Source organism: Populus alba, chromosome 19 (genome assembly GCF_005239225.2).
Source record: "Populus alba chromosome 19, ASM523922v2, whole genome shotgun sequence".
Classification (NCBI taxonomy): domain Eukaryota; kingdom Viridiplantae; phylum Streptophyta; class Magnoliopsida; order Malpighiales; family Salicaceae; genus Populus; species Populus alba.
This window is the reverse complement of record NC_133302.1, coordinates 3,373,581-3,397,788: the sequence shown is the minus strand read 5'-3', so window position 1 is coordinate 3,397,788 and position 24,208 is coordinate 3,373,581. Positions and strand designations below refer to the sequence as shown.

At 32.1% G+C, this 24,208-nt stretch overlaps 2 protein-coding genes across 4 annotated transcripts; both read right to left on the bottom strand.

Annotated features, from left to right (window-relative positions):
- Positions 1 to 458: 458 nt before the first annotated feature.
- Positions 459 to 5,961, bottom strand: LOC118050572 (probable LRR receptor-like serine/threonine-protein kinase At5g63710). Its single transcript, XM_035060959.2, has 11 exons — positions 5,816 to 5,961; positions 4,150 to 4,320; positions 3,876 to 4,005; positions 3,613 to 3,684; positions 2,867 to 3,010; positions 2,576 to 2,641; positions 2,295 to 2,365; positions 2,073 to 2,216; positions 1,642 to 1,983; positions 1,133 to 1,527; positions 459 to 980 (listed from the first exon to the last, which is right to left on the bottom strand). The coding sequence occupies exons 1-11, from the start codon at positions 5,832 to 5,834 to the stop codon at positions 666 to 668; spliced, it is 1,869 nt and encodes a 622-aa protein (XP_034916850.1). The 5' UTR covers positions 5,835 to 5,961; the 3' UTR covers positions 459 to 665.
- A 2,554-nt stretch (positions 5,962 to 8,515) lies between these two features.
- Positions 8,516 to 13,522, bottom strand: LOC118050576 (TMV resistance protein N). Of its 3 annotated transcripts, none has more exons than XM_035060963.2 (6): positions 12,911 to 13,522; positions 10,966 to 12,067; positions 10,609 to 10,881; positions 9,598 to 10,512; positions 8,963 to 9,506; positions 8,516 to 8,864 (listed from the first exon to the last, which is right to left on the bottom strand). In XM_035060963.2, exons 1-5 carry the CDS (start codon positions 13,432 to 13,434, stop codon positions 8,976 to 8,978), a joined length of 3,345 nt encoding a protein of 1,114 aa, XP_034916854.1. In that variant the 5' UTR covers positions 13,435 to 13,522; the 3' UTR covers positions 8,516 to 8,864; positions 8,963 to 8,975. The 3 variants fall into 3 exon arrangements, with proteins under 3 accessions (XP_034916854.1, XP_073262889.1, XP_073262890.1); XM_073406788.1 differs by having other exon boundaries at positions 8,516 to 8,861; XM_073406789.1 differs by having other exon boundaries at positions 8,516 to 8,854.
- Between the last annotated feature and the right edge of the window lie 10,686 nt (positions 13,523 to 24,208).

Genomic DNA, 24,208 nt, shown 5'->3' with positions numbered 1-24,208 from the left:
AATTATTAAAAAAAAAATCATTTAATTTGATTAATTTCAGATAAAATCTTTATGAATATTCTAGATAATTCAGTAAATTTATTCACCCCTACTTTAAGTTTACCTGCTAGATTAGATTGAGTGCAAATTCCAAAAAGAGGATACGAGGAAATTAATTAATACATCAGTTTTGACATGTGAAAGTTAATTTGAGGATATGGTTGATGTTAATACCCAAATTAAAAATAAATAAATAAATAAATAGTGCGTCTTCATGTTACTTTGATCATGTTTTTTTAAACTGATATAATGGAAAATCATTTTTATTTTATTTTATAAACCTATCAACATAAAGAAATTTAATCAGCAATATTCAAACAATAGAGTCTTGTCTCCAATCCTTTCTTCTTTGGACATGTAGGAGGTGAAAGGGCTAAAAAGTAGATAATTCCCTGAAGAGAAATCTCAGAGGCAGACCATTCCCAAACCATATATACCATATATCCTCATGCAATTGTAACAGGTACAAACATAGAAGATGGACCTGGCATTTTCTGTATGCCAGCCACATGGTATAGTATATTTTTCAAGTAATTTTCTTGCTTATGTACAAAATCTATAGCATAAAATACAGTAACCATGCATTAGTTTGTCTAAAAATTGATTCCATGCATGTTGGAGAAGTTCTATCTTGCCCTGGACAATTGTATAGCTTCTTGGTCAATACTTGAATCTTCGGCCCAGATATATTGCTGAGACATGAGCACTGCCAAGTCTTGGTTCATAGCATCCTCCAGCTGCTCCCACTTCGCCCACCTCTCGGCCAGGCCTATGCCTCGCAGCATTTTCACCACTTCTTCCATTTTAGGGCGGCCCTCCGGTGAGCTATGAGTGCATAGCAATGCAACCTGGACTATAGTCTCGACCTCTTTGCGGTCGTAAGTTTTCAAATTTCCATCCACGATGTCATCAAGCCTGTTTTCCCTCAGCAACTTCTTGATCTGTACATCATATTTCCATCATTTTACGTCAAGCATAACAGAAGCTAGCACGCAGGAATGTGTAGAGTGAGATTCATACAAGCAAAAAAGAACATTCTGCGAGCAGGAATGTATAGATTCTGTAATGGACCAGGAAGTTTTAGAAGTCTTACATGGTCGAGCAGAAGAACTTCCTCTTCCTCCTCGAGACGAGAAAGGTCTATTGCACGCTGACCGGTTACCAGTTCAAGGAGTGTAATGCCATATCCGAACACATCTGTCTTTTCTGATGATTTTCCAGTAGATAGGTATTCTGGGGCAATGTGACCCATGGTACCACGCACCTGAGTGGTAACATGAGTGAATTTCGTGTCAACTAGTTTAGCTAGCCCAAAATCTCCTAGAACTGCTTCGAAGTTGTCATCTAACAGGATGTTCGCAGCCTTTAGATCGCGATGTATAATCTTAGGGTTACAATGCTCATGTAGATACTCCAATCCGTGCGCTGCACCAAAGACAATTTTTTTCCTTGCTGGCCAGTCCAAGCCTTTCTCACCGGGCTTTAATTCTATAATGTAACATATGTCACTGTCATGGAGCGATTTCGAAGATGAAAAGAATTCTATTTTTAACATGAAAATCTCAAAGATGGATTGAGACATGGTGGTATTCGAAGAAATACCTCTCAAGCGGTATGCAACGCTAAGATTTTGCATGTATGGATAGACCAGGATTCTCTCAGATGAAGTTGTACAGAATCCAACCAACCTTAGAAGATTCTTATGAACAGCAACACTGATAAGTTGAACTTCTCTCTGAAATGCAGCCTCTCCACCAGGACTGTAATAATCTGCAAGTCGTTTCACAGCAACCTTCATGTTGTCTGAGAGGATACCTTTGTAAACTTTTCCAAACCCTCCTTGACCAATAATGTTGCTTTCACTGAAATTGTCTGTTGCAAGTTGAAGCTCACGCCAAGAAAATCTCCGAAGCTGCCCTAATGAAATTTTGCGGTCGTCTTCACCTAAAGTCATGTAAAAGCTGGAGTTTAGGCACCTTCAATCAACAACAACATTGAAACGAATTCAACTACAAGAGGAAAAGAAAAATTACCAGCAACATCAACAAAGATATCATTTTTCTCTTTGTGAAATTGATGATATCGGTATGCCAGAACAGCCACGAGTATCAGAAGAATGAAAGCACCACAGCTGGCAGAAGTTGCAATTACTTTGAGTCTTGACTTGCTGGTTGAAACTGCAAAGTTCTCATGTTTAAGCTCCATCTGGAGATTAATGTCAAAGAAAAGAATAGTGACAACTTCAAGAAACTAACCTTGAAGAGGAGACCCCGAGACGCAAGGTTCTTCCAAGCGCAGGCCACAAGCAAGATGAGTTGCTGTAAAACTGAAAAACAAATAACAGTTAATGACAAGCAAGTCAAGCTTGATAATTATGTGCCTAAAATTAAAACAGACAATAGGATTTAATTAACTTATGATATAACTGTTTGGAGATTTCACTCGACCAAGTGATGAGATAGAAGATGAAAAGATATGGTTAAAGGATAAAAACCAAACAAAAGCTGGAAGAGTTGAAAATTCTAATGAAATTTACTTGAACATTGCAACAGAAAAGAGTTTCCCCGGTATTCTTCCAGTTAAATTGTTAGATGAGAGATCCCTGTCAAAGAAAAGGTATCGTAAGTAATATGACCATAGTCAACAGCAGAATTATGATCTTTGCAAGAGCAAGACTGCGGAAAAGCCTTGTAGAACCAGTAAAATGATTGAAATTTAAAACAAAGCCATGTTCTAAGAAACTTTCATAACAAAAACGATTGCTTCGTGCATATACGAACAAAACAAGGAAATATGACTCTTCAGGAGGCGTTAAAGGTATCCTTACAAATATTTCAAATTGGATAGCTGACCCCATGTGATAGGTATAGAGCCACTGAATTTATTGCTGGCAAGATTTAGATTTTGCAGATGCACCATGTTGCCAAGATAATCAGGTAAGGGCCCTGACAGAGTATTGTTCTGTAATTCCCTGCATGGAGAATTTTAGGTTTTATGAACATGGCCATAATTCAGCACCATCATACATCATGGAACCATAAAAGAATACAAGATTACAGGGTTGCGTTCAGTTAATGTCTCAAGACAAAAAAAAAAAAAACAAGACAAAAGCGACCAAAACGTGTTTGGTTAGAGAGATAGGGAAGGAGACATAAAAATAAACGTGTTTGGTTATTATACTTTCAAAATAGAAAGGATTGGAGACGTTTCCCCACTATCTCAACTACCTCCGTCTCTTCTTTGACTGATTGTTCTCCCAAATTAGTATCAATTTCAAATTCATCCTCTATCTTCAATTGCATCAATTTTAGTCCCAAAACTTTCTATACATGCTAAAACAGAGAAAGTGCTAGGTTTGGTTGATGGTGGATCTTATATTCTGAAAAATGGAGTAAATTATTGCCATCAGTATTTCCACATGAAATGAGAATATTGGATCAGGATATCAATTCGTACTAGAAATACTTTGGTTCAGATTTGCGTTTGCAAACTGTCTAAATTGATAAATAAACGAATGCTCATGCAAATACATACTGAAAATCCATGTGACTTCCAAGCTAGCCAGGAACTTACAGGGTAACCAAAAACTTCAGTTTCGTAATTGCAGGTGAAAGAGTTCCCGAAAATCCAAGTGAATTCAGGCTCCTGCAAATTAGAACATTCAGAGAGTAAATAAACAGCAAAATTAACCCACGAAACCACTCTCAATTAAGGAAGATTCGAATAAAAATGCATCACTCCTGCAAGTAAAAATCCCGCGTCCATCCCTCTTGATATCAGAAGTGTGTTTTTAAAATAGGCAAAACTGAAGTTTATCTCCAAAGACAGGCACTTACAGGGATTCAACATGTCCATTTCTGCAATTGACATGAGTCCAACTAAAGCAAGGACTCACTAAATTTGTATCCCAATTTATCTGTCTGTTTGAATCATTGAGTGCCAGCATAAGATCTATTAAAGCATTACCTAAACATTAGAGAAAGTTTAAACTTGTCAGTAGAAACTAACGACAGGCAGCAGCACCCTATACTCTTTTATCTTGACATTTCAAATTTTATCCTGTATCTCAAATAACACGGTATTAATGAAAATCGTAGATAAATACTGTACCTTCAGTGTCAGGTTCCTTGGTTGAAATAGTGATTTTCAAAAAATTTAGCAGAATAAGACAGTTGATAACTAGCTTCAGGGGATTCCAGAGAGAAAAGACTCCGAACATGTATCTGTATTTGGTGTAGCAGAAAGATTCAGTCGAAGACGTCTTGCCACCGCTTGGATGTCCTAATAAAGAAAAAGTTTTATGAGTTTACATGAGCAGATCATAAGATCAAAATTTGACCCCTATCTCGCCCAACATGTACATCAAATTCTCAATAAAATGTTGGAGCTTTAAAACAAACTAAAATTAGCTTAGGATTAAAGTGTAATAATCATGACAAATACGTGAGAAGCAAGAAGGATATCAGCTTTTCTGGCAAGCATATGAAGCACAAATAAAGTATAGAAAACCAATGTTTACATCATTATAGCATATTAACATTCTGTCTCGAGTAACAGTGCTGTCATCCGTGATTTTGGTGCCTGACTTCTCCATTTGTTAAGAACAGTTAGCAACTTCCATTTCAACTAAAGACTTAAAGATGTTTCTTGGTATGTTCAAAGCACCAAACAACACAACTAATGTTACTGTTAAAGCAGAGGCTGTTCACTTTCCCTGGAGTTCAAAATCCAAAACACACTGATTTTCTGTTTTTTCTTTCTTTCTTTCCAAAATCAGTGACTGGTGTGGTCAACGATTAGCATGCTGCTAGAAAGAGCTGTGAAACCATGGTGATTCCATCACTTTTAGGTCTACTAAGCTATAACTTTTTTCAGAATTTTTATCCACAGCAGGATGCTCCAATCATTTAAAGTAATAGACCAAAGCATTCACAATTCTGATTTCCCAGGCATGGTACTATACATGATGCCTCCTCCAACAAAATATAACTTTCTATCTTAAGATCATGCACTTTAGGTTTTTAACTTTTTTATATGCAAAGGTTACCTTTTTCCTTTGCATCAAGCCTCTAGGAGACCTTCTAGTTCTACCTCAATCACCTAGCCTAATGTTGCCTAAGATTGTGAAAAGGGGAAAAGGCGAGCACACCTAAACAGAAAAGCTAAAATTCAATCACCTAGTTAAACATGCTGTGGGAAGTTCAATCTAAGCTTATCCACATTCCATGAAGAAACTATCTAACATAAAAATGTTCCATTATCCTCATCCGCCACAAGGTTGAAACCATTTATTACCCGCCACACACCATAATGAGACAAGGCAAATTCTTCTCCCACTACTGCCACCCCACAAACTTTGCAGGACCATAAATGGTTAATGGTCAATGGAACAAGAAAATATTCTGTCTTCTATCTTCCTACTTCACATTAGTAGTGAAAAACAGCAGATTTGTTTACTGAAACTCATAACCAATTCATCCAAATGAACATCAACAGAGTCTACCATCCCTCAGCATCCTAACAAATTCAACCAGCTAGTGACCCCCCACCACAGACAAACACAAAAATGAAATATATACTACTACTAGCCTGAAGAAACAAAAGAGAGAAGCTTTGAAATTGACAACAACCCTGAAAGAAATACACCAAAATTAATCTTTTGATGTAACAAGTAATATAAAATTCACATTTAAGAACATGCCTTCCATGACTTTCCCGCTCGAAACTCTTGTGTGTGTGTGTGATCAAGAAAGCAGAGAAAAGAAAAGAAACATACCTCTATTGTCCTTAGCCATGACAAATGCAGCAAACGATGAATGAATAAAAAAAGGTGGTGGCACAAGAAGAAGAAAATGAGGAAGCTGAACACTGTCATTATTATGATTATCATAAGGAATAAATTATGATTAATGCAGTGGACCCACAAAGCATTTTGATATGCTAGAAAGGGATTCTTTGAAAGGCCAATAGCATAGAATATGAGAGGGACTAGTGGTATTATTGGTGGAGGATGAGAATGAGAATCCCACTAATTGAACTTTGCTTTGCTTTTTCTTGCAATTGGATTGCATTAAAGATAATGACGAACACTTTTTTGCAGGTGTTGTTGCTTCTAAGATATCCAGACCACATGAGATGCTTTTTGGTTTAGCCCATAGTGGCAATGGCATGCATATCCATGAGAAGACTACAAGTATGTGTTTTTAGAGAAGCTTCCAGCCTGAAGGTAACCATGCTTTATTGAGTAACTTATTTACTTGATCCCTGGCTTTTAAACACAGTTTTAACTTAGTCCTTCGTATTTAGAATAACTAACTTAGTTTCTTTTCATCATAGTTGTTATACATGGCTTGTGGCCTCTACCCAATTAAGACTCAATCTGGAGGTAACCGAAGTAATCTAAATCAATATTTTTTTACAATTTAAATTATGTAATTTTATTTTTTTTAGTTTTGGCTTTAATTTGATCAGATTTATACTGAATTTAACCAAGTCAATTAGTCACGGATTAACCTATTAAATTACTTGAATTTGATCAAATTAATGTTAAAATCGGTTCATATCAAAACCTGATCCAAGATAAGCTTTCAATATATTGTTTTTTTAGGTTAATTTACTGGACCAAACCGAGTTTAATAACTATATATTTTTTTATTTTTTTTTATATAAAAGTAACTTAATTAGTCTTTGATTGTTGATGAAGTTGGATTTTTATAAGTGCTGATTTCTCCTTAAAGTCCCACTCTCAAAGTTCCTCTTCAATAATTTAAATTGTCAAACGTTGTGCTTGCAATTATTGCAGGAAATTAAAAAACTGAGAAATGTTACAATTTTTAATACATGAAGGATTAAGTTATAATCTTGTATACAAAGCAGGGACTGGACAACATTTTACTCATGCTCCTTTATACGGAGACAAGAAGCCCACTTAGTGCACACTTTTGTCAGAGGAAGAATCTATCTATCCTCCGGATGTCTTTGCTTTAACAATGTGATGCACATGTAAGGGTTTAACTTTAACTTTATTTGTTAAATGGACATTTTGTGTCCCCATGTCAACATGATTGGTCTGTCCCGTGATGAAATTAAATTTTTTAAAATATTGAATCATATTATTTTCAAATACATGTTTTATCTATATTTTTTCAAAAATAAAAAATAAAAACTCATTGTATAATTATTCCGAATGTTTCAGAAATGAATTTACATTTATATTTTATCTTTTATCTCTTTAAACTATAATTTTAAAACTAGGACCCGGCTAACCCGAGGTTGGAACTGGATCGGGTTGAAGAAAAAAATAAAAAAAATAAAAGACATGTAACCCGGTCAAAAACCCGGGTTGCAACCTGTTAACTTTTGTTTTTTTTTTAAAATTAAAATGATGTCATTTTAATTATTTTTTTAAAAAATTGACTTGAATAACCCGGTCAAAACTCGAAACCCGAACTGGTCTAAAAACTATGCATTTAACATTCAATGCACACTTCATAGGTATTAATTTATCCATCTGAGTGATGTCTTGCTTTAACAATATGATGCACATGTAATGGCTTAACTTTAGCTGTTAAAAGGACATTTCGTGTCCGCATATCAACATGATTGGTCTTCATTTTTTATTTTTTATAAAGCATAAATGATCATTTGGTGCTTCATTTTTAAATTTATAGTTTATACCACTACTTTCGGTTTTCTACGTGGATAAATCACAGAACATTGACTTTTTGATAATTTATTTGATTAATTAATTTGGAGAATTTAATGTTTTGTGGGAAGAGAGAAACATAAGAGAGTTTTATATTACAAGTTTCATGATTCTGGGTTCATTATAAAATTTCTGTCCTCAAAAATTTTGTAAAATCACCATAAGATTTTTTTTATTTTTATTTTTGGCTTATAAAATTTCCTAATGCGATGCAAAATATTTTTATAAAATATTTTTTAATTAAAAATACATAAAAAATAAGAATATTTTTTTATTTTTTATATTATTACATCAAAATCATTAAAAAACATATAAAAAATATCAATTTAATATTTTTAGTTGAAAAGAGATTTAAAAATCAAGTTGAACCACAAATATAAATAAGTTAAAATATAAAAATAAAAATATCTTTAGACTGGTAATTGACACGTTACATGATCAAATCATCATATATTAGATCATCATATTAGTGTGTGTTTAATATTATACTAGTTTTTATGGCTGCAGTCTAAACAAATAAATTTTAAAAAATTATAAATTATAGTTTTTGTACCAAAATTAAATAAAAAATAAATTCAGTAGAATCCATGGAAATATATGATGTGTGTTGATAAATTAAATATTTTTTGATAAAGTATTTGGTGCAGAACTTCTTTTCTTCGAATATGTAGCATTCCTTTTTTCTTTTTTCACTGTGAGCCAAACTTGATAGAAGATTCACTACTCAAAAATGATAAACTATAGACCATCATGCATATAACGCAAAGAATATCAGAGATCACCAAGAAATTCTTCATTGTTTATGGTCGCAAAAAGGAGCATCATGTACGTAAAAAAGCAACTCTTCTACTACTAGCTAGTTCCATAACGTGACAAAAATAACAAAATTATTATAAAAGTGAATTAAACGACTTGAGAGAAAACCCTAGATGTTCTATAAGTCTCATAATTGAAGATAAAATTTTAAATTAAACACTGGATGTTCAAAATAGGGTTGAAAATTTTACCAAAATATAAATTTTGGTAGCTCAACACTTGGACTACTGTTTCCAATGTACCCGTTAAAAGTAGTCCAACACCTTCAACTCCATATTTGGTAGCTCAACACTTCTAGAATCTCCTGCGTCACAAAAACCGGCCTTTAATACACAGGCATAATGTATAGATCATTAAATTGGACAAAAGCTTCATCAAAGACAGCAATGAAAACGCCAAAACCTGAAGGCTGAAGCTATGCCACATCCATGTTTTCCTCAATGATCTGCGGACTAGTCTCAATTCTCAATCTTTTTGCTAGAACTAGGTTATCAAAGCTTGATCCTGCCTCGTCATCACTATCAAGACCTCTCTTAGCTTTAAGCTTTGCCTGATCTTGCTCATATACTAGGTATACTCCAGTCTTCTTCACAGTCATTGTATTTCTACAGTCTACAATGAGTTCCACTTCATCCTCACTATCAAGTTGGAAACTCTTATTTGATATATGGCCCTGCCAGAGGTGATCTTCACAGGATTTTACTAAGTTAACTGTTACTTTCCGCCAATCCTTGGTAAAACCCTTGGTATGATTAGTCAATTTGATTGTAATACGTTTAGTTTCTTTTTTCTCTAAATGAGATGAGCAAACAATGCACACATTCATGCCCTTCAAGTTCCTGCCGTCGAATTTTGGTAGTTTAAACAATATTGAAGCACCCTCATTCTTATAGTTGAACAAGGCAGGAATCTCATTTCCAGGAAGTACCATACCAGAAAAACATCCCTGCACAAAGAGTACCATTTTTATTTTACATGTTAAACAACAACATCCAAAAAAAAATGCTTAAGAAGTAAAGATAGACAGATAAGAATACCTTGTGCATGCTATTTTTTAAAGTATTTGAGATACTGAAGCAACCTTCCATGTCAATGTCTGTAATGGACGTTGATTTATCCAATCCTGGAGCCTCAATCAGTTTGGGGCAATTAGCAATGTACAGTAAACGCATACGTGAAGCTACTGTTATATTTGGCAACCTTTCCAATGATGTGCAGTTCAAAGCGTGCAAGACATCCAAATTTCTAGGTAAATCTGGAATTGTTTGTAGCCTGGTGTTATCGTCCAATCTTAGACTGGTAAGCCTCAAAAGACTGCTCAAGCCAGCTGGTAGACTTTGAAAACTGTTACGGTCCAATTCCAGATTGGTTAGTGAGGGTAAGCTCCCAAGATCACTAGGAAGCGCATCATCAGATAGATTGCAATCACTGAGCAATAATGATGTGAGTCTGTTTAAGCCATGAAAAGAAGGTGGCAGCAGGTTGGTTGGATTGGGACTTTTTCTTGGCAGAAACCATGACATCAAACGTGAAGGAAATGTTGCAGAGGTTGAGCTTTTACAGCCACAAAGTGATAAATCTTTGAGGTTCTTCAGTTTTACTATGGTACTTGGTACCTGTCTTATGGCAGTGTCATCTGCATGGAGAATTGTCAAGGATTCCAAATCTCCCAAGTCCTCAGGCAATTCATCAAATTTTGAGCAGCCTGAGAGGTAAAGAATCTCGATAGACTTCGACTTCCAGAAGCTGCTCGGGAGCCTCCTAAGTTGCTTGCAATCTTTGAAATTTACCAAAACAAGTCTATCAAGGTATCCAATAGAATTATGAACTTCAACCAAACTTCTGCAGTCTTTGAGTTTTAACTTCTCCAGATGTGGAAGTCTGGAAAAGTCGGGAGTCCGAGATAGGTAATGAGAATGACTGAGATTAAGAAACTTCAACTTCAAAAGGAACTGAGGAAAAGAAGCACGATTCGGGAGTTAGAAAGAAATTGTTATTGTTTGATAGCATACTAAAGCTTAGATAAATATTTGATAGTCTTAGCATACCTTAGAATTCTTAACCTGTCTTAGGTTGCTGTGTCGCATATCTATAGCAACAAGGTTTTCCCCATAGAGGCCATCAGGTATGAACGAGAGTGGAAATCCATGCCAGCAGAGCCAGGTTAATTTTCTCAAAAGATATTCACAGCCTCCACCAAGCTTTACATGATTGAGCTGGAGCAGCCTTAGGTTTTGCAGATTGCAAAACACATTTACATCAACTTTCATGTCATTCACTCTCAGCAAGTTTATGGCCATCCCTTGGATTGCTTCAGTTCCCTGTCAATAAACCACGTCAAGAGGAAAGGATCAGATATTTTTCAAAACATGAATTTATACGATGATAAGTTTGAAAGCATTCACCATGTTTCTTCTCAATATGTCAGCAACTTCCTCACGAATCCATAATCTACTCCGCCTTCCTGGATTGTTCGGTGATTGCACACGAACAATTTCTCTCCCCATATCTCTAAGCAAATCATGCATTATTAGCTTGTTCTTTTCATTAACAGATACGAGGCACCTCTGAGTGAGGACACTAAATCCAATGTCTGCGAAAAAATCACAACCATTTAATATTGGTAACACATATTCCTTGTCCATCCCAATAAAGTAACAGGATATATCGAGGAATATATCTTTCTGTGTGTCATCATTCAGGCCATCAAAACTTATTTGGAGCTTTTTCTGAATTTGATCATCAGGAATTCTTCTCAGTTTTTCCAATGCGTTTTTCCATTCAACTATACTTCTACCAAAAAGAAAAGAGCCTATTACTTCAAGTGCTAGTGGCAATCTTCCACAGTAGTCAACAATTTGTTCTGACAACTCCTTATAATCTTCGACGGGATGGCTTGTTCGAAAGGCATGCCAGCTAAAGAGCTCCAGAGCTTCAATGTCATTCATTTCTCTGGCCATGTATACTCGATCAGCTCCAAGAACTTTTAGAACATGCTCATCTCTTGTTGTTACAATGATTCTGCTTCCTGAACCAAACCAATCTCGACTCCCGGCTATCGCTTGTAACTGATCTAATTTATCTACATCATCGAGTATGAGAAGAACTCTTCTACTGTGAAGTCTTTCCTTTATCATATTCATTCCTCTGTCAACATTGCCAATCTTAATCTTGTCTGTCTTCAGTATATCAAACAGAAGTTGTTCTTGCAGTTTGACAAGACCATTTGGTTTCTGTGAAATCTCTCTGACATTGGCAAGAAAACATTTCCCATCAAAACTACGAAACAACTCATTATACATGGCCTTGGCAATGGTTGTTTTCCCTATGCCTCCCATTCCATATATTCCTACAATGCAGACCTCGCTTGATCCAGCATTTAACAAAAAGTTCAATTGTTGCACACGAGGATTTATCCCAACTGGATAGAAGGCTACGAACAAGTATGTGCTGTTCAGTTCCCTGGAAATCTCCCCAACAATTTTCTTTATAAATTTTGCTTCATGCCTGCAAATAATTGTCAGCAAATTATAGTGAATAAGTCAAGCATAATTATACAAACAAAATAGTGAAAATTTCAGTAATTTCAATAATATTTTAAATGGTTCGAAACTTATTATTATTATTATAAAGAAAAGGTTTGAATTTGAGAATTTTATCACTTACATCATATCATTGAAAACAAAAAAATTACTATTAATTTAAATAACTAAGTCAAGTGCTTACCCATCAAAATGCCTGCAAATAATTGTCAACAAAATAGTGAGACTTTAAGCATAAAACAGCCAATTAGAATGTATTATGTAAAGCGCAATCCAAAATATTTTATAATTTGTAGTTTTCCTGAAGAAAATCCAGCCCCAACCAAAACATTTCATATTCCTTGGATCACCATTTAGTTCCTCAACCCTGGATTATCTACTGATAATGTACTTCTTCTCAGTATATATCATTACCTAAATTATTAAAATTATTTATTTATTGAAATCTTTTTAAAAATAAATTGGATAGCACGTTAAGGACTCCTTTGGTATCATTGCCATTTGCAATTTTTTTTGTTTCATAGAAATTTTTTTAAAAATTTATAGCATTTTTGTACATGCAAGTTGTTAGTTCTTCTACCAAAATTATACTTTTTTTTAGTTTTTTTAATAATAACATCTTCATCCTTAATAGCTTTATCGTACGATTTCGGATAATAAAAAAAAAAACAATTTAAATGGTTCAAATTCGAGAATTTTATCACTTAGATCATATCATTGATAACATAAGAATTACTATTAATTCAAATTATAAAGTCCATTAAATTAGTAAGGATGGTTATTTTAAATAATTAAGTCAAGTGCTTACCCATCCGCAACATTCCTCAAATCCCATCCAGACAAATTTGCAGCTTCAGTCAAAGCCATCCTCCATGTCGCCACCTTGCCCTTTTCTGTCTGGAGCACAAACCTTTTTTCATGTCCAGCAAAGGCCTTTGCAAAACTTCCAGTTTGTTTCCTCACATCAGATGGATCAACATCATAGAATATAGGAAAAACAAGTTGCCTACAGCTTCTCCTACACTCCATGATCTTCACTAGTTCCTCAAGACACCATCTTGAATTTGCATAATTTCTAGAGAACACAATGACTGAAATCCTAGACTTTTGGATCGCTTGTAATAGCTCCGTCGAAATATCTTCACCCCTTCGAAGCTCATTGTCGTCTCTAAATGTGTTGATTCCAGCATCTTTTAAGGCGAAGTAGAGATGATCGGTGAAATTTTTGCGCGTGTCCTCGCCTCTAAAACTCAAAAACACGTCATAAATCCACGGTTTTGAAGATGAAGATGAAGACGAAGATGAAGACGAAGATGAAAATGAAGATGTCATTGTTACATGAAAGCTATGGTGGTGAGTGAAAGAAAGATCTATGGTACACAATTAATGACCATAAAAGTTTATGTGAAGAGAGACGGCGTCTTCCGCAATCGGAGTAATATCTTTTTCGTACTTTGATATATTTATTAAAAAAATTAAAAATAAACCAGACATTTCTAGCTATAATTTAGTTTAAAAAAAAATATAAAGTTCATAAATTTTAAACATTTTATATCCTCACTTTAAATTCTATAAAGAAATCAAATTAATTATTTATAAAATTATTATTATATTTCATTTTATTTAAAACTCTATCAACCTGTACACTAACCAATGTCTTATATTAAAAAAAAAAAAAAAAACCCTAAAATTAACCTAGTTTAATCTACTTAATCTAATCAAAATCTATTTTAATTTAAAAATTAAAATTAAAATCATATTATTTTAATTTTAAAAAATAAAATAATTTCAATTCAATTTAATCAAGCTATATTAATTCTTGAATGTTAGCTCGGTTTAATAATATTGATAATTACTAATTAGTGAAACGAGGTAGTTTTGATTTAATAATAGTGACAGACGTACATCATTAATTTCACTGGTGTGATCATTAGTTGAGAAGCGCATTCCACTGGTGGCTTTCAACGCATTTGCCGATAATTGACAAACTCTATGCAATTTAGCTAACCTGACAACAATCAATAATTCAAGTCTTGAGAGTCAACTAAAAAGACAAAATATCTTTAATTTAATTTTTATTTTTGTATATAATTAAATTAGGAATATTTAGTTTGTGGGTTATTTTCCCAATGCTTGGATGTTGGAAAAATAGCCCCTCATAATATATATATATATATATATATATATATATATATATATAAGAGTTCACGAACTCTCTTAGATTGCACTACAAAGGGTATACTTAGGATTATTTTTTTCCTATCTATATTTTGAATAAAAAATTAAAATATTTATGAAAATTTATTAACCCTTAAAACAGAAAGGACCGAATATATTCTTTTGGTTTTTAATTCATATTTTATATCAATTAAAATATCAAATTACATCATAATAAATTTTATTATAACTAAAAAACCATGATAAAAATACAAAAAAAAAAAAAAAAAAACCTTAGACTCCAATTCAAGAATTTTTTTTATAAGTAATTTGATTATTTTATAATATTGTGAAAAATAAAAATTTGAAAAGACCCCTAGTTGTTACTTAAATAAATTTTATTTTAAAGAATAATTTAATTATTTTATTATGCTTTAAAAATATAAAAAGATAAGTTCTTCCCTTTTAAAATTGGTGTTAGTAATAATTTTCTTTCTCTACATCGTAATCTAACTAGCTTCTTTCTCCTTTTATAGAAAAAAAAAAATTTTAAATAAAAATAAAATTGATATTAAAATTGTTTTTGTTGTTTAACAATGAAAGAACTGATAACCTATTAACATAAAAATATGAGACCCGAACTAAACTTTTTTAAAGAAATGGTTAATAGTTAATAGTAAACATACTTCTTAGGATAAAGTGATTTCTACGAAAACATTTTTTTTTTTATTAATTAACTCTTAGCCGCTACGGGATGGTAGTAATAGTATCATCAAATGGTTAATAGACAACACACTTCTTATAATTTTGTGATTTCTACAAAAGAAAACTGTTTATTAATTATTTTCTTCCCATCTCAAGTTATTAATTAATTAAGTGAATGATCACAGATCACAATTGAAATTTCCCAAGCAGAAGGTTTAATTCGTGTTTCCGCCTGAGAATCGCACGTTAAGGACTCCTTTGGTATCATTGCCATTTGCAATTTTAATGTTTCAATGAAATTGTTTTAAAAATTTGTAGCTTTTTTTTGTACCAAAATTATACTTTTTTTTAGTTTTTTTAATAATAACATCTTCATCCTTAATAGAATATAGGAAAAACAAGTTGCCTACAACTTCTCCTACACTCCATGATCTTCACTAGTTCCTCAAGACACCATCTTGAATTTGCATAATTTCTTGAGAACACAATGACTGAAATCCTAGACTTTTGGATTGCTTGTATTAGTTCCGTCGAAATATCTTCTCCTCTTCGAAGCTCATTGTCGTGTCTAAACGTGTTGATTCCAGCATCTTTTAAAGCAAAGTAGAGATGACCGGTGAAATTTTTGCGCATGTCTTCGCCTCTAAAACTCAAAAATACATCACAAATCCATGGTTTTGAAGATGAACATGAAGATGAAGACGCGGATGAAGATGAAGATGTCATTGTAACATGAAAGCTATGGTTGTGAGTGGAAGAAAGATATATGGTACAAAATTAATAACCATAAAAGTTTATGTGAAGGACACTTATACAGTGAGAATAGTGATGGAGTTAGGATTTTTTAAATAAAAAGATAAATTAATAATAAATATTTGATATTATATATATATATATATATATATAGAAATTAATCTGAAATATATGTACCAACTTAAATCAAGTAAAATTAATTTAAAAATACTTTTAAAATGAAAAAAAATTATGTTATAATTATTTTCTTTGAGATTTTATATTTTAAAACTGCTTAATAATGATTTTATTTTTTAATCTCATTAAAAATAGACTTCTCAATATATACAACAAACTTTTATTTATCTATTTCTAAATCTTCCAAGGACTAGGAAAGTTCTTGACAACAATTCTATGCTGACATGTGGTACATAACATCTAAAATCATGGCTTAAAAGAATTGTTATAAATTGATGATATTCTTGCTGACTTATTGTTTTGTACAAGTAGATTAAACATAATATTAAATATTTTTTTAATTTATTTATTATGTCCCTAATTGTTTTAGTTGTCTTGCACTTTATTTGTATTCATTAGTAAATTTATTATCATCATTTTTCATATGAAAATTCATAAGAAAATACTTATTAATTCATCAAAATTCATATATATTAGCATATAGTATTTTTGGAGCTTTGATATCTAGCTGACCTATCAGGAAGAGATGAGGTCTCTAACAGCACAAGGATAAAAAAATATAACTGTTAAGCAAGCCAACTCTTTTCTCAAACCCATCAGCTATCTCATTCTATATATATATATCAGACCATACATAAAATTCTTGGGCGCAAAACCCTGTATTAAAAACAAAAAAGAGAGATGAAGAAATGAATTTCCTTCTTGTATCTGATTTTGGAAGGGGGTAATTGCCCTCTCATGCCCCTATGTGGCTCCGCCAATGAGTGAGAGAGACTTGAGTTATCGCAATTGAAAGTAATATCATTTTTGTACTCTGATAGACTTATTAAAAAAAATAAAAGATCAACTAGACATTCCTATAATTTAGTATATATTTTTAATTTCCCTCTATTCTTTAAAAAACAATATAAGGTTCATAGATAACATTTTATATCATCACTCTGAATTTAATAAGAAAAATAAATTATTTGTAAATTATCATTATATTTTATTTAATTTAAAAGTACTTAATCAATTTGTCTACTACCCGAAGTCAAATATATAAAAACAATATATCCTGAAGTTAGCTTAGTGTCAGTTGATCCAATTAAAATATGTTTTCATTATATTATTTTGATTTAATGAAAGCAATTTAAAATAATTAGGATCTTCAATGAATTTACTGGTAGAGCTAAGTTTAATAATATTAATAAATACTAATTAGTGAGATGAGATATATTAAATTTTAAGATAATATTTGATATTATAATATTAATGACACGCGTCATATTTTATTTTTTATTAATATAAGTGTTTAGATCAGCTGACAAGTATCTTAATTAAATTTAATCTTAATAATTTTAAAATTAATAATTATATAAAAATTTTAATGTTTTTTAAATTTATAAAATTCAAATTTATAATTTTTTTAAAAATAAATTTAAAATCTAACGTAGAGTGTGTTTGTTTGCAAGAAAAACAAATTCCTGGAATTCACTTTCCTTGTTTTCCCATGGTTGGTAACAATTTGGAAAAGTAGTCAACGAAATCTAAATTCCAGTTAAACTTAAGAAAGCAACTTTATTAAAGGAAAGTGTTTTCCTTCTCTTAAAAAAAGGAAAACACTTTCCTTTTCTTCTTTTTTCTCCGTTCATTTTCTCAAATACTATAGTCTCTCTTTCTCTTTTATTTCATCAAAATCAATTGCAAGCTGAGCAGGAACAAGAGCATTTTTCTGGACCAATTAATTTCAGGTATTTTTGTTTCCTCTGTTTTTTCTTTATGTTTTTATCTTCTTCTTCTTCGTAGATCTGTAAAAATTATGGCATAATTTCTTAATATTCTTGGATAAATCTGCTGCCTGTCATATTTTTCCCTTAAAATTTTCAATACAGAATAGTTTTCCTCTTCATCAATTCTCGTCACATTCCACAATTAAAACTAACCAAAAATTAATCAAGCAACCCACAAAAAACACATTTTTTCTTCATCAATCACAATCGGCAGCTGAAATCATCTAACCAAACAAGGGGGGAATCCAAACAGAGAGACAAAACCGGTTGGGGGGGCAGATTACTGTGACAAAGAGAGGCAAAACAGGGGGCACCATTTTTGTGAACAGAGGGGGGCGCCATTTCTGTGAACAGAGAGAGGCCAAAGCGGGGGGGGGGTTTCTGTGAACTTTACTGTAAAGCAGCCCCTCCCTGTCCCCGGATCCGACCATCATATCCTTAGCAACGATACCATAGCAAATAGTCGGGGAAGAGATGGAGGAGAAACCGAGAGTGAGAGGGAACAGGGGAATGGGGGAATGAGAGGGTGAGGGAACATGGGAATTGGGGAAACCGAGAGCGTGAGGAAAATGAGAACAGGGGAATTGGGGGAACCAATTAGACCCGAGAGGGAGAGGGGAATGGGGAGAGGGGAAGTTGTACCGAGAGGAGACGATAATGAGAACTGAACCGAGAGGAGAGGGGAATGGGAACAATGCATTTGGGTAATGTTAATGGGGAATTATAAAACCGGTTAGGAAAATGGGGAATGAATTATATAAGAGGGAAAATGTTATAGAAACCGAGAGGGTAAGGAGAATGGGAGAATGAGATGAGAATTATAACAGAACCATCTAATAAACATAAATTTGTGTTTTATTTTTCTTTGATTAATTTATGATTAGTGTTTGATTATATTTGTTATATATGGATAAATTTGTGGGACTATACCGGTAATTATATGGATTTCATTGCGTAATGTCTATTGATCGTTGTGAACTTACGAAATGAATAATTTTCAAAACGATTTTATTATCGAGAAACTGAGTGTTATTGTCTTAAATAATATATTTTAAGACCTTGTTTGTTTAGAAAATTAGATATTATTGCCATAACTATTATACATTGTCCGCTTCTTTTAGCATAATTAATTCATTAATAAATTATTTTCTAGTTTATTTTTTATAATATAAACAAACACTGGAAAATATTTTCCAGTTTATTTTTCATAACACTGTCAAAAATTAAAAAATACTTTCCTGAAATTTACTTTTCAGAAATTTATTTTCCAGAAATTCACTTTTCTAGAAATTTATTAAAAAAAAATAAAAAACTTTCCTAAAAAAAAAAAAGGATCCGTAAATTCAGGATCCCATGTCATACTTGACGTGACACACGTCATACTTCGTTAATTTCACTGGTTGTGATCATTAGTTGAGAAGCGTGTTCCATTAGTGGCTTTCAAGTTTCAACGCGTTTGCCGGCAATTGACAAACTCTCTCCAATTTAGCTAGTAGTTCATACGTTGTATTTTTTATTAGAAATTTTTTTATTTGTATTTTTCAACTGACATGAATATATATTATTTAGTAGAGATCTCAAGTTGACAAATTATTTTCCGTGATCATTCACTCATAAATCATGTCTTAAAATATGTGCATAATATATATATTAACTATTTTATTTTATTGAATAATAAGTAATAGTAAAATAATAATTATTTTATAAATATTTAATCCTAGTATACCCATTGTAGTGCAATCTAAGAGAGTTTGTCAACTCTTTTAACTTGATATATTACATGTTGACTAAAAAATTTAATATATTAATATTAAAATATCTATATATCAAATTGTATAAAAAAAAATCTAGATGATATACAAATATACCTATATAATATAAATATATATTTCAAGTTAGGTTTTGGTGAGTTTCTAGTCGGGTTTGATAATATTTATACCCTATCTATTATTTATCAGGTAAAGTAACTATCTAAAAAAAATCATCCACTCGGGTCAAGATGGGTTGTTATCCATCTAGTTCAGATCAAATTGTCTTCCTTAGTAGTACATAGCTGGTCCACACTATACTGTGAGTTAGGTTAATTTTTTTTAACTTTAAAAAAAATACTTATTTAATGATTGATTTTTAAAAGGAACAAGAAAAATATAAGACCTGGATATTGATACAAATTTTTTAATAAGTTTTATTAATTTAATAATATGAGTATAGAAAAAGCCAACAATATTTATATATAAAAAAGACAATAACTAATGAAAGAAAATAAATACTTATCAATATTATGAAAAAATATCATTTAAATATTTTTTTAAAATATTTTAATAATTTTATTTGATAATAAAATAAAAATTAAATGAGAACGGGATAATCTTGGATAACTTCATATAGTATAGAGGAAAGTAAAAAAAATCTAAAGTTTAATTACTAGTAAATCAAACATTAAAGAATGAACCGAAAAAAAAAATCAAAATATTTTTTTTAAAAAACATCATGACTCAAGTTTCAATGCTAAATTCTATACAGTATTTAATACTTCTAGAATCTCCTACGTCACAAAAACCCTTTATTGCACAGGCATAATGTATAGATCATTAAATTGAACAAAAGCTTCATCAAAGACAGCAATGAAAACGCCAAAACCTGAAGATAACATCAAAACAAAATTATAACATCTTGATCCTTAATAGAATATAGGAAAACAAAATTATACTTCAAAATTCCTTGGTCCTAAAACTTTTTTTTTTTTTTTTAGAGTGCTTGGGTCAAGATTCCATAGTCCTAATACATATTTATGAGCTAACTCACTAACCGAGGTGTTCCGCTACATGGGTCTGGGACAACCTATCTCAATTCTTTTTTATTTATTTATTTTTCTTAATTTTTTTCATCCAAAAAATTAATTTTTAATTTTATAAATATTAAAATATTATTTTATATGCGATTTTTTTTTATTCAAATTAATAAATTCAAAGTTAAAATAAAACAAGTGATTGATAAGTTTTACCAAATCTTGGTGTAGAAATTAGATAAAGTTTTTTTTATGTGTCCTATGTACCTCTCTAAAAAAAATGTCTATGACCTTAAAAAACTAGTGTAGATGTTCAAATCAAATTATATATATCTTAATTAATTTTACTAAACATAAAATTAATAATAATGACTAAAAAAAACTTAAATTCATAATTATATATATATAAAAAAACCCATGGATTAACCTATCCTAACTTACTCATATTTTGCCTGTGAAAGAGTTGACTGTAAGTGAGAAGCCGGCCATAAATCCATGCTAATTCATTATTTTATTATTTTATTTTATATATATGGTGGGAATTGTTTTATTGTTTTTTCAAGAGAGGTGCATGTACCGCGTGCATCTTGCGAGTTCTCTTGTTAATAAACAAGATATTCTTTGTCAATGTCGGCCACAAACAATCAAAATACTTTTAAAAAACATTTCAGTCACGTGAGTGAAAATACTATTTTAATACTTTTATTATATACCTTTTTAATATTTTTAGATTATGTTGATATTAAAAATAATTTTTTTAAAATATATATATATATATATATTATTTTAATATATTTTCAAATAAAAAACAGTTTAAAAAATAATCATAATAATATTCTCAAACAGCCTTACTAGAGCCAATGGTTCATTTTATATTTTTACAATGGTTTTTATATAATTATTATGTCAAATAAAAGGTAATTTGTATTTGACTAAACATAAAAAAAATAAAAATAAAAAATAAAAGTTTTGCCAAATTGATTGGAAACAAATATATTTTTTTAATTATATAGAGAAACAATCAAAATACTCCTAAAATTAAAAAATTAAAATTAAAGGTAGAGTCAAGAGCCAATTTTATATTTTTACAATAGTTTTTACATAATTATCATGTAGGGATAAGTTGATATTTGGCTAGAAATAAAAAGTTTTAAAAATAGTTAAGTGTACTACTCCACCACTTTGTGAATATTGTACGATGATGGTGAAGAAGTATTTTCTCTCTCTCTCTCTCATTATTTTGCTTCTATCAAGTTTTCAAATTTCTTACTGTTCATAGTGAATGTTTTATTGGGTTTTGTTGTTGTTTCTTCTTTGATTATTGATGACTGGGATGGGTTGCCTTGATGGCAAAGACACTTTTGTCTTGATGAGTTTCTGTTTGATGGACTGACCTCCCTTGCCTCATGTTTTGCATCAAGAAAACACCAAGACGTGTTATTTTTAAAGATATCATGATGGGTAATATAGAATTGTTTTGTTTTGTTAAGGGTAAAATAATTTTTTATTTTTTTAGTTTATTTTATATATAAGTTTTTTATATTTTGGTTAAACTAAATTTTTCTTAAATATTTAATTTGTATTATGCAGTATAACCCTAGCTTCTTTATTTTTTATTTTTTATATTTCTTTGGATTGTTAGTATTGAGAGGAGGCTGAAGATGGCGGAGGGAGTTCCGGGTTTAGTGCTCGATGGTGATTTCTGCTTGTGTTGGCTTTTGAAACTATAGAGACTGACACTACAAGATTTCACAGTTTTACCGACGAAAATATTCCGTCGGTGTGTGACAGAACGTTCGTCGGGAACGTATTTACCGACTATATTACCGACAGAATACTCCCGTCGGAATACCTTTTGTCGGTGATTCCACATTCCGTCGCTATATCCGTCGGTAATAAAAAAAACTCATTTACCGACGGCCCGTGCGCGCCAAAAAAAAAAGTTTCCCGCTTGGAATATACCGACGGAATACATTCCGTCGGTGTTATGTAAATACCGACGGACTAACTCCGTCGGCAAAAGTGTCGGTGATATTTCATACCGACCGAATAAATCCGTCTGTAAATTCGTCGGTATTTTTATACCGACGGATTATTGCCGTCGGTGAATAAGTCGGTATTTGTATACCGACGGATTATTTCCGTCAGGGAGTATGTCGGTGATGGGATGGCATACCTCAGACACTGTCCAATGCCGACGGATTTATTCCGTCGGTAAATCCCTGTGTAATTTTTTTTTTTAATTATTTAGAAAAAATAATATAAATTAATAGTAATACAAACCAATTATGCAAATAAAATTTATATTAAGCAACAAAAACTCAAAGTTAAATAATATTCATTACAAAATGAATGTGTTTTAAAAAAAAACAATTAATATAAAGGTGGAGGAGGAGGAGGAGGAGGAGGAGGAGGAGGAGGAGGGTGGGGGTTAGGCGGCCAAAAAGGATTAGGCGCACATGTTCCGCCTTGTGTCATGTTCATGACCATTTGACGAAGCTCTTCATAGGCCGCTCTTTGTTGTTCAGACTCTGCTCTGCGTTGTTCGTCCGCCAATCTGTGTTGTTCGTTCGCCAATCTTTGCTCTTCTTTGAGTTGTGTGTACGCCTCTGATAGGTGGTCGCACCTTTGCTGCAAGGCCACAAACTCCTTAGATTGGGAGCTCGATACAGATTGGGAGTTCCCACCGGTTGAAGCAGTACCGGTCGACCGCAACTTGGCAGCGATAGTGTTGGAGAGCCCGTAAACCCGATTTTTATCGGGTCCACCTGACGATCCAACCTCCATCCATAAATCCGGATCGAATTCCGGATGGGTCGAAGGATCATCCCCGTATCTCTCCCTCAACCGATTATTATAGGTCTCCTGAAAAAAAAAATCATATTCAATACAATAAACATAATAATAACTGATTAGTACTTAAAAGTGCATGTTTATCAAGGTTTTATATCATCATTTTGCACTTGAAGTATCAATAACTCCTTAACTAAAGCATGTTTTATAATAACAAGTTTGATATTATAAGATACCTTAATTTATGGTAAATGCTCATTTTAAATGCAGGACTATCACATAAATAAAAGGATTGATTGATGAGTTTAAGCATTGAAAGTTAAAGGACAAAGAGATGGCCAAACTTAGAAAAGAGATGTCGGTGCAGTCCAAACCGGAACATTGCTCGGTAATTGGATCATATCTGGAGCTCTAGATTTCGGATTTAGGTCCACTTTATATGGATGGAAAGGTAAGACAAAAGCCTACAACTTTCATGAGGAGCCCAAGATTTGAAAAGGTCGTTTTGAAGTCCAAATTGAAGGAACAACGAAGAAGTCCGAAGCTGTCCTGCAGCCCAAACACTATTTAGTGTTCAGCCCATATCTTGAGTTCTAGAAGTCCAAATGACCTCATCTTTTTTTTGTTGGAAAGCTGAGACAATTTCCTAGAACATTCTTGAGGATTCTGGGCAAATTATGATGTTAGCAATGACGTCTTGATCAGACAAGAAGATAAGGATTGTTATCTAGTCAAGATGTGGCCACCCACTCATCAATTAGTCAACAAATCAATAGTTCCAAATTTTGGCCTATAAAAGGAGGCACTTACCATGTATTGAGGCATCTTGGTTTCCAGATCAAGATCATGCTCTTGCTTTCTCTCTTTGTATTGCTTATGTCTTGCTTTCATTAATATCAAGTTTATGCACTTCATTTCCTTTCCTTTACTTAGATAACTTCTTTCTCATTTATGTTCTTAT